Source organism: Dromiciops gliroides, chromosome 3, assembly GCF_019393635.1.
Source record: "Dromiciops gliroides isolate mDroGli1 chromosome 3, mDroGli1.pri, whole genome shotgun sequence".
In the NCBI taxonomy this organism is placed as follows: domain Eukaryota; kingdom Metazoa; phylum Chordata; class Mammalia; order Microbiotheria; family Microbiotheriidae; genus Dromiciops; species Dromiciops gliroides.
In genome coordinates, this window is record NC_057863.1 from 341,650,775 (window position 1) to 341,662,850 (window position 12,076).

Sequence of the window (12,076 nt, forward strand, 5' to 3'; positions counted from 1 at the left end):
GGAGGGAAAGATGGGGGGTGGAGAATAATGCTTGAACCTTATATAGGAACTAGTTCAAAGAGGAAATAATATACACACTGAGTTGGGTATAGAAATCTATTCTGCCCTCCAGAGAAGTAGGAGGGGAAGGGAATAAAAGGAGGATCCTGACAGAAGGGAAGTCAGATTGAGGGAAATGATGGTCAGAAGCAAAACAGTTTTGATGAGGAACAGGGTGAAAGGGGGGAGGGGCAGACAAAAGAGGGGGAAAATAGGATGGGAGAAAATATACAGTAATCACAACTGTAAAAAAATGTTTACAGCAAGTTTCTCTGTGTAAAGTCCTCATTTCTCAAATATAGAGAGAATTGAGCCAAATTTAGAAAAATAATATCCATTCCCAATTGATAAATGGTCAAAGGATATGAAGAGGCAGTTTTTAGACAAAGGAATCAAAACCACCCATATGCATACAAAAATGCCCTACATCACTATTGATTAGAGAAATGAAATTAAAACAACTCTGAGGTACCATCCCACACCTATAAGATTGGCTAATGTGATGAAAAGGGAAAATGGCAAATTTTGGAGGGGATGTGGGAAAATTGGGACACTTAAAGCACTGTTGGAGTTGTGAACTGATGCAACCAGTGAAGGAAGGAAGGAAGGAAGGAAGGAAGGAAGGAAGGAAGGAAGGAAGGAAGGAAGGAAGGAAGGAAGGAAGGAAGGAAGGAAGGAAGGAAGGAAGGAAGGAAGGAAGGAAGGAAAAAGAAAAGGAAAGGAAAAATATTTCTAGTAGCTCTTCCCATGGTGGCAAAAAATGGAAATTGAGGGGATTCCCATCAGTTGAGGAATGGCTGAACAAGTTTTGGTACATAATTGTGATAACATATTATTGTGCTATAGGAAATGATGATCAGGATGTTTTCATAAAAACCTGAAAAGACTTACACGAATTGACATAAAGTGAAATGAGCAGAACCAGGAGAACACTGCACATAGTAATAGAAGTACTGCACAGTGATCAACTGTAAATGACATAGCTATTTTCAGCAATCCCAAAGAATTTATGAAGAAAAATGCTATGCACCTCTAGAGAAAGAACTGATGGAGTCTGAATGCAGATCGAAGCATACTTTTTAAACTTTATTTTTCTTGGGGCTTTTTTCGGTTTGTGTTTTCTTACACAACATGACTAATAAAGAAATGTATTTTGTATGACCATACATATATAACCTTTATTAAACTGTCTTCTCAATTGATGGGGGAGGGGACAAAAGGAAGGAGAGAATTTGTAACTCAAAATTTTTTAAAGCTAATGTTAAAATTGTCTTTATGTATAATTGGAAAATGTAAAAAGAAATATACATATAAACAAACAAAAAAGGCTACTATTTAACCTAAGAGAACAATAATTTAAAACACTAGCCTAACTTAAGAACAGGTCTTGGTCCCTCATCTATTTCTCCCATTACAGAAAACAAAGAAGAAAATCTACTATAAGTCAGCAACTTTTTTGGTCTTGAGAATCAATAAAAAGTCTAGGCAATGCTCATTTACATGCACACACATTTACATATATATACACATATATATAAATAAAAATAGCACAGCTAAATTGCAGGCTATAAAGAGAGGGAGAAAAAAAAGAAGGGAATGGGATAACAAAAGGAGAAAGAGTAAGGAAGGATATACATTCTCTAGATAATGGCAGCATACTGTTTTTAAGTCCAGACAGAACTGTTTGGGTCAAATGTCTTAAATGCAATCTCATTCATGTTAGCTATATAGATACTCAAAATAGTTAAAAGAATACAAAGGTCTCAATTTCACTTAGCCCCCAGTATTTTGTGTAAGTTTGACAATTCAAAGTATCCAGAGTTCATAGAATACATACATAGAAGCTATATACACAACAAATAGCACTGAAGTTAAACATATCTAATTATTTATTTAAAGTCTTACAGACCAAAAAAAAAAAAAACCAATAAAAACTGATTTTATTCAAAAGCTTTTGGTTTTGAGTTTACCCTCTTAGCCATCCCCCCCAAACCATAGAAATTTCATGTCCAGACAATTGAAAGTAATTTCTGCTAGTATGTAGCAAACTAGTTTATGCCAATCAGAAGTATTTAAAGTACCCTTAGGGGACAAAAGGGCCTTCTTTCCAACTGTACTTATACACCCTACCCTGAAATATGTCTTCACAATGTCCTGCTTCTCCAGGAAATACATTTACTCTTAACATGGATTGCTGTTGTGCTATATCACTAAATGCTCTATTCCCTTCACTTTGAGCTACCTTCTCTGAACAAGAGCAATAGAAAAGTACTTAAATTACCTACTAGTAAAGTTAACTGTAGAATGAGAACTCATCTCTAAAAATCTGTAAGAAAAATTTCAAGATTGATTCAATAAGCCACAAAGCATAAGCCAAAGTCCCACAAACAAGTGTGTTTCAACTATCGGTGATTTATACACTGGAATACTCATTCCCACCTGGAGCGGCTACATGCATTATTTAAACCCTAGTAACAATATATGTGCAAAATTATTTTTGCCTGGGGGTAGCTACATGGCACAGTGGATAATGCACGGGCCCTGGATTCAGGAGGGCCTGAGTTCAAATCCAGCCTCCGACACTTGACACTTACTAACTGTGTGACCCTGGGCAAGTTACTTAACTTCATTGCCCTGCACCAAAAAAGAAAAAGAAAGATCATTTTTGCCCTCAAAACTCAACGCTATTTTCCCATAATTACCAAAACAGAACAATAAATGAACTACTAATGACAGGGGCATATGTTCTCTGAAATACGTTGAAACATGTTTAAAATCCTTCATAACTTGGACCTAACCTATGTTTCTAGTCTCAATAGATGCTATTCCCTCTCTCATTCATTTTGACTCAGCCAAACTAGCCTCATAAACAATATTCTCATTAGGGTGATTTTTGCACTGGCTAACCTGTATATCCTCTCCTCCTTCCCTCCTCCAACCCAATATAGCTTTCAATTCTGTGACAATGGCCTCCTTGCTGTCCCTCATAAAAGACACTCCATCTCTTGAATTGGCATTTTCATTGGCTGTCCCCCATTCCTGAAATATTCTCCCTTTTCATCTCAGAGTGCTAGCTTCCTTTGAGTCATAATTAAAACCCCACCTTCTACAGAAAGCCTTTCCTAAATCTTCTTAAATTCTAGTGCCTTATATCTCTAATTTGTCCTGAATATATCCTGTTTGTACCATTGTTTGTTTGCTTCCCACACCCCCATTAGACTGTGAGTTCCTTGAGAGCAACAACTTTCTTTAACCTTTCTTTATATTCCCCAGTGATTAGCACAATACCTGGCTTAATGTTTACTGACTAATGATTGGTTATATTTATTCTTCATATATATGTACTCAATTCCTCCACCAAAATGTAAGTTGAGACAATGCATTGCTTAATTTTTTGTACCTGTATCCCTTCGTTAATGTTTGGAACAGAGGAGGTACTCAATAAATGTGTGTTAATTGAACAAATCTTTTAAACACTATGTCTCTAAGTTCTTCAACCAAGTAGCTATATCATGAAGAATATGACAACTACTGAATCAGCTTTTCCCTCTTTAAGCTAGATAATCATCAAAGTTTAGCACAAAAGGCTATATGGCATTCTAATAACTTAAATTAGTTAATTTGTAGAAACTAAAAGATTAGACTTAAGATCTAAAATAGCAACTTGGTCATAGTTGTATCCTTCTGTAGCAGCCATTTATAAATTGGAAAAACAAGCAAAACCATTTTTCTGAATGTTCTAAGAACTGTTCTTGATTCAGAACAGATTTCATCTCCTAAAAGTAAATTTTCATTCATATTTATCCCTCTGTAATTACATATAGTGTTAATTACGTTCTTACCTTGGACTTAGCATACCATGTGAAGTGAAGGTAATTGGTGTCACTGGGTACTAGCAAGTTAAAGGATAGTGCGTAGTGATTAATAAGATCATTTCTCACATAATAAAGTTCTGCATCAATACCTAGAAAAACAAGAATAAGAAATTTATAAACCTTAAAAAGTTGGTTAATAATAAACATGAGTTATTTCTTGTAGGATACCATGGCTTTAGCTGCATGACTGGGTCTCCCAAATCTGACCTCCCATCCACCCTGTTACGTAAGAGGTGGTATGTGTGCATGTGCATCTTTTACATACACAACCACATCCTTAGCCCATCCTTGATAGTCTTAGAGACTTTTTTATCAATAATTTCCCAAGGAAGTATAGGTGGAGTGTGGAATCCAAGACATGCAGAAGAGAATATCCAAATTAGGAAGAGACTTTTGTGCTGCACTTAAGGTGCATACAGTATGAGCTAGCCAAGCACAGGGAAATCATGCAACCTTTTGATCAATCAACTTCCTGCGCACGTGCCCCTATACCACTGATTCATGCCTACACAGACAAAGAAGGTTTTCTGCCAAGTATGCTTAAATAACCTACATGTATAAATATAAGGGAAGGTTGGGGAGGAGCTAGACAGGAATTCAGATAACATCCCCTAGCCAGCCTGGACACTGACCCCCTATAAGTAAGTCTCCTTTAAATAAATTCTATCTTTTTAACCCTGGAGCTGCCAATGGCTTTCTTCAGTATCAAGTTCTTATCTCAGGGGTATGGGGGAGGTATACATCTGAGTCCCTGCCCATACCCAACAACTAGCATAGTGGCAGGATCCCATACCCAACATTTGTATAAACATGAGTTATTTCTATTCACCACCAACAGATCAACCTTATTTATGTAGCCCTCTATTTATGTCACTTCTCTGCCCAAAACCCTTCAATAGTTCCCTACAACCTACAAAATAAAGTCAAAATTCCTTAGCCTGGCATTTGAGAACCTACAATTCTAGGACTATTTTACCTTTTTAGCCTATTCACATTGGCAAATATTAGATACCTAGTTCATACAAGCCACTGTCTAGTCAAATAAACTTTCTCTTTCAGACTGTAAGCTATCCATTAGATTCTACAAATTTGGGAAGACCACCTATTTTCCATTTTCAAGCCAGCTTTCACTGATGCTGATGGTGGTGGTAATCATCATCATCATCATCATCATCATCATCATCATCATCATCATCATCTTAAATCCCATCTCTAACTTAGCTTAATAAAAGGTGTCTGGAAGAACATAACCGCCTCTCTTATGCATTTGTTCAAACTGCTTCACTCTATCAAGTTTCAATTTAGAGGATAAAAGAAAAACAAAATTGGGGGGAGGGGGTAAGGGTGAGAAAAGGGGGTAGATAAAGCCATAAAAAGGTGAAAATGAAGTGAAAAAAAGACTGTCATGCTGCTTCCAAATACAAACTTAAAAATTGCTACTTTGGCATAGCTTTTGTCACAAAACAGATACTTTAGAAGTTAAAAAAAGAATTGCCACTTTGGCACTGTTTCTGTCACAAAATAGATACTTTGTTTGAAGTAAAAGCCTTGAAAAGGATTCTGCTCTGCAACCAACAGTAGAATGAATTAATGTGAAAAGGGATAGATGATACAAAAGTATCCCTTGAGAATGCTAAAATTTTCAGAGGTCCTATAGGTAATCAAGTAAGAAAGAACGCATAGAAGTAGTTTTGTTATAGTCTGATGCTCTTAAAAGAAAGGATTGGGGCAGCTAGGTGGCACAGTGGATGGAGAACTGGCCCTGGATTCAGGAGGACCTGAGTTCAAATCCAGCCTCAGACACTTAACACTTATAGCTGTGTGACCCTGGGCAAGTCACTTAACCCCAAATGCCTCACCCCCCCCCAAAAAAAGGATTGGGGGTGGGTACAAAGAATATATTAAAGAATTAAGGGGCAAGGGTCAGGTAGCTCATAACTGTGGTACAGAAGCAGAAATCTATACACACAAGTAAAGGGTTGGGGTGGTGAGCATCACCTGAATTATACTTTCAAATGAATTATCCAAGTAAAATACACTTCTATACACACACACACACACACACACACACACACACTCACACGGCAAGCAACAGGTGGATAACTATTCAACTAAATAGAGAAAGAAAAAGGAAAAGGGAGGGAATAAGAAAGGGTAAAAGGAGTTACTCATAAGGAAAACGAAGAAGATAAAAGGTAAGAATCTGATAAAGAGGAGGTGGGGAAGAAAGAAATGAAAAAAGTATAAGAAAAGAGTATACAGGGAAATATACAATTAAATGTCATAATTGTGAAGATGAATGAGATAAATATAATAATAGCATTTATATAGCACTTTAAAGTTTATAAAGCACTATGTGTGTGTGTGTGTGTGTGTGTGTGTGTGTATATATTCATACACACACCTATAAAGTGGAAGAGAGAGAGTGGATTGGAAAGCAGAATCCAACAATATACTGTTTACAAAAAATGCATTTGAAACAAAGATTGATAGATTTAAAAGAAGGGTGAAAGTTTGGAAAGTAAAGTGTGGGATTTATTGTATTCTTTTAAAAAAGCAATATGAAATGCAAATTTATGGTTTCATATACTCTTTCAGTATTCAATATTTATAATGTTCTTTTTTATTTTATAAGTTCAAAATTTTTTTAAATGTTTCAATAATTAGTAATTTGGGGACAGCTAGGTAGCTCAGTGGATAAAGCACGGGTCCAGGATTCAGGGGGACCTGAGTTCAAATCCGGTCTCAGACACCTGACACTTACTAGCTATGTGACCCTGGACAAGTCACTTAACCCTCACTGCCCCACAAAAAATAAAATAAAATAATTAGTGGTTTGACCTAAATGTTATCTTCTACTTTTCAAAATAACAGTCCAACACAGAAAGAAGCTCGACAATCACACAATGTATACATCCTATACTCAAACACATTTACATTGTATTGTATATTATAGGGAATTTCCACAAAGACTGAAACTACCAAGACAATAGACATTCTGTATTTTCATTAACAACCATAATTTCCCTAGCTTTTGTTAGCTAGCTTAGAGTATATAAAATTACCCATAGTATTATAAAATTGGAAGTACTTAGTAAACCAACTTTTACTATAAAACATTCAAGTTGGGGGCAGTTAGGTGGCGCACTGGGTAGAGCACCGGCCCTAGAGTCAGGAGGACCCGAGTTCAAATCAGACCTCAGACAATTAACACTTACTAGCTCTGTGACCCTAGGCAAGTCACTTAACCTCAATTGCCTCACAAAAAACCCCAAAAACATACAAGTTAAATATATTAAATTAAATAACTTTGTTAAAGGGTATTGTTATAATCAAAAACATTCCACATCATTAGAAATGAGAATAAATTCTAAGCAATACTACAGTTTTGGTTCTATTTAATAAATTCCTCCTTCTATATTTTTACCTGATCCTCAGCTTCCTGATAATTAGAGAAGAGTGGGAAAAATGTTTCTGATGCTGTCCAGCTGACTTAGGGAAAAAAAAAAAAAAGAGAGAGGAAGAGTGGGATGTACAGGTCCCAAAAGAGTAGCCCAGGTCAAAAGCCTGAATAAAGAAATTCTTAAAGTCTTCGGTTTCAAGAATCCTCATGCAAGGAGGAAAGGTAGAGTGAGAACCAGGACCTCTATCACTCCTAAAGTCTATATACATACATTTCAAAGCTTCAGACGCCTGGTTTACGTCTTTTAGTTCTTTCAACTTTCTCATAGCAACTACTCTAATGGAGGGGAAGAAAAAGGAGGTAATTCTAGAAACTATTGTTTGCTCATCCCCATTCACTACTGAAAAATACTTTTTCCTTATGTAAAGAATATTATAGGGGACAGCTAGGTGGTACAGTGGATAAAGCACCGGCCCTGGATTCAGGAGTACCTGAGTTCAAATCCGGCCTCAGACACTTGACACTTACTGGCTGTGTGACCCTGGGCAAGTCACTTAACCCCCATTGCCCCACAAAAAAACAAAAAACAAAAAAACACTATAGGGAAATATTTTTCAACAAAATGGATTAGAGAAACAAGAAAATCTGGGGGAAATGAAAAATATCTATAATGTTATTTTAGAGCTGTCATTTTTAAAGTATAGGAACACTAAAAATCTATTGCATATAACTTGGTTATCTCATAAAATTATGTTTAACTAATTTTAAAAATATAGTTTAGGGGCAGCTAGGTGTGCAGTGGATAGAGCACTGGCCATGGAGTCAGGAGGACCTGAGTTCAAATCTGGCCTCAGACACTTAACACTTACTAGCTGTGTGACCCTAGGCAAGTCACTTAACCCCAATAGCCTCACCAAAAAAAAAAAAAAAACCTTTAAAAGGGGGGTAGGTGGAGGAGCAGCTAGATGGCGCAGTGGTTAAAGCACCGGCCCTGGATTCAGGAGTACCCGAGTTCAAATCCGGCCTCAGACACTTGACACTTACTAGCTGTGTGACCCTGGGCAAGTCACTTAACCCCCATTGCCTGCAAAAAAAAAAAAAAAAGGTGGGGGGGAGGTGGAAAAAAAGATTAAAAAGAAGTATAGTTTATATGCTTGTTTTTAGGAAAATCTCTCCCTAGGTCTTATGGCAAAGAGGTATTTGGTTACAATTTCCTTCCAACCTCCATATCTATTCAACTTCTTTTGATAATTGATTCATTCAAACATTTACTTAGTATCTATTATGTATAAAGCATCATGGTAGATTACAATGATGAACAGAATATAATCCCTTCCCTACTCTATATCCTGAATCTTTTGAACAAACAAGAATGTATTCCCAATCTTTATTAATACAACACAAACAGGCCGTAAGAGACTACTTCAAGTCCTCTGAGATATAATCAGACCAAATCACATTTGCCAACTTGTAGATCAAAAGTCATCACACAAGGAGAGGAGAGTCAATTCTTTCTCTCATGAGAATTATGTCTCTATAGGCAGAAATATTTTAAAGTAGTGTTTACCGTCCATAGTGTATAGCACTTATAATGATCTGAACCTGCAAACAGCACTTCATAAAACTTTATAATTGCATAGTTTGGGGAAATCATTCTGAGGGAGAAAAGGCCAGGTTATAATATGTGGACACCTGAAGAAACATTCCCAAATTTCCCTTTGTAAAAGAGGATGTCACTTTTCCATATATATATATATATATTTTTTTTTTTTTTAGTGAGGCAACTGGGGTTAAGTGACTTGCCCAGGGTCACACAGCTAGTAAGTGTTAAGTGTCTGAGGCCGGATTTGAACTCAGGTATTCCTGACTCCAGGGCCGGTGCTCTATCCACTGCGCCACCTAGCTGCCCCACTTTTCCATATATTTATAACCCTGCCATCCATATCTCCAAGTTCAAGGCTTAAATGAAAGGTATAAAGTGCTTTGAAAACATTAAAGGGAATATCATGTATAATTATCATTATTATTCAATATGAGGGATGGGCTAGATGAGCCGATTGGTGCCTTCCAACTCTGAAACCAAACATTGAGAAATACCACTAAAAAAAGCACATGTACTTTCGTGTGTATGTGGGTGTGTGTATAATACATGATGTACGATCTTTATTATGTTATGTATAATATCAAATATATTAAGATAGATCATTGCTTTAGCCCTAAAAATAATTACACACACCCATATATATAAATATGCACATGCATGTTATATGAATGGCAAAGCATTACTATTTCAATTACTAAACTTTCTTCATAAATTCTATTTAAATTGTTGGAAGTGTTGTAGAAAGACAGGCACACTAATGCACTATTAGTGGAGTTATGGATTGGTCCAGTCATCTCCAGAAGCAATTTAGAATAATGCAAATAAAATGACTAAAATATATGTACCCTTTGACCCAGAGATTGTACTTACAGGCATATAATCCAAGGAAGCCACTGACAAAAAGAAAGTCTCTATATATGCAGTATATGTAGCAACATTTTATATGTTATCAAAAGAATTGAAAACAAAATAGATGCCCATACACTGGGGAATGGATAAACAAATTGCTCCATAAATATATGGGATATTACTGTGCTATAAGAAACAACAAATATTGTAAATACAGAGAAGCACTGAGAGACAAGTATGAACTAATACAAAGTGAAGTAAATAGAAAAAGGAAAAACAACAAGCACAATAAATACAAAAATGTAAATGGAAAGAAAAATCATCAAAAACCAATCCAAGGGGCAGCTAGATGGCGCAGTGGATAGAGCACTGGCCCTGGAGTCAGGAGGATCTGAGTTCAAATCCAGCCTCAGACACTTGATACTTATTAGCTGTGTGACCCTGGGCAAGTCACTTAACCCCAATTGCCTCACCAAAAAAAATTTAGAAAAATAAAAAAAAAAAACCAACCCAAACAATGCTGAGAAATTATAAAGAACAAGTTTGGCCCCATAGGAGATATATGAGTAAATACCTCTTCCTACTCCTCTCTACAGAAGCAAGAGTCCACGGGTATGGAACACTGTATATAACATCAGATTTTTTCACTGTGTTGACTGGCATTACAAAATTATTTGTTATAAGGAATGGCTCTTTGGAAAAGGGGAAGTAATACAAGGGGAAGAGGGAAAGTGTAGGTGATTTAAAAACAAAATATATCAGTAAATAGTTGTTTAAATATCTATTAGGAATGACTCTGCTCAAGATATCTTACAAGTTTTATATAGCCTTAAGCAGTTGTGTCCAAAACCAAGCAAATTAGTGGAATGCTTTTGGCATGTACCATTATTTGATGCTTGAAATTTGTCCAAAAAAAACAAAAAAGGAAGTGGTTATTTGGTTCATTTAAACATGAGTCAAATACTAGACAAGAGACAAGATGATTATATACAAACTCATTCAATTCTGGCAGAATTTATAAAGAAAAAAATGGAAAAATGTTTAGCATTTGGTTTGACTTATCATTATCTCCTTGTGAGGAAAATTTTATTCAGACTTATTTATGGTTTGGGGTTTTTTTTAAGCACTTAAAAGAAGGAGGAATAGATAATGAGTAGATAAAAGAAGGTAAAATATTGCTTTGAATTTTGATTCCCTGGACATTTCATATCTTTAAAAATATTTCTGATTAATGAAAACTATCTCAATATGAAACTATTAAGTTTCATATTATCTTCAGTAACTAAGATTTACAGATTTAGACATATGTACATTGACTTCTACGAAAGCTAAGGCATTAATAATTTGTCCAGTATTCTCAACACTAAAGCCCTAGTTTCTACCAGCTGAGTACAAACTCAGGAAGATTCTCCCAACTTGGAAAGGCCAAGGAATTGTTGAAAGTTTGACAAACCAAAAACCATATAGTAACTATGTTTAAAGAGGTTGACCATTAGATTAAGATATTTGCTTTGAAGTGGAGGAAAGAGGTCTAACTAAGGCATACAAGGGTTAAGATCTACAGGAGTAAAGAGTACCAACACCAATCAAAGAGATTCAATTACAAAAAGCTCCTTAAAGAAATAAAGGACTAACAATAGACTATGATCAGATAACAGAATTTCTGAGTTCACAAACATGGATAGAGTGTTGGGCCTGGAGGCAGGAAGCCAGAAGTTCAAATCTAGCCTCAGATACTTACTAGACATGTATTATGTGTGAGTCACTTAACCTTTGTTTGCCTCAGCTTCCTCCTGTGTAAAATGGAGATGATGATAGCATCTACCTTCCAGAGTTGTTGTAAAGAACAAATGAGATATAGTATTGCAAAATGCCTGGCACATAGTAGGCACAATCTAAATGTTCGTGGTGGTGCTGGTGGTGGTAGTGGAGGAGGAGGAGGAAGCTGTATCTGTGGGAGATGACAAGACAAGGATATGACCATTTCTGTGTTCCAGTGAGGTGAAAGAGAGGAGTAGGTCATGTGAAATGAGTAAGCTGAGGAACTGTGAGGTTAGTGTTTGAGGGAGTCTCAATTTCTATGCTGAAGCTTCCTACGGCAGGAGCTGAGTAAAGAATGTGAGCCAGACACTGACCTCATTAGAAAATGTTCTAGAGGATGGGAGGTAACAGTTACCAAAATTTTAATTAGGTAGTATATATGGATTGAGTTAATCTTATAGGAGGAAAGGAAACCTGGAAGTGGCAAAGGGGAGCAAAGAATATTCCAACTCCCCCACTCAGATCAGTGAGTCAGGGGGAATCGGT

General features: G+C 36.3%; 1 protein-coding gene across 2 annotated transcripts in view; it reads right to left on the reverse strand.

Annotated features, from left to right (window-relative positions):
* RYK (receptor like tyrosine kinase) overlaps positions 1–12,076 on the reverse strand; it is a 109,131-nt gene that overhangs the window by 84,886 nt on the left and 12,169 nt on the right. For both annotated transcript variants that reach the window (XM_043997755.1, XM_043997754.1), the window contains exon 2: positions 3,882–4,003. In XM_043997755.1, the coding sequence (XP_043853690.1) occupies positions 3,882–4,003 (122 nt within the window). The remainder of the gene's footprint in view (positions 1–3,881; positions 4,004–12,076) is intronic.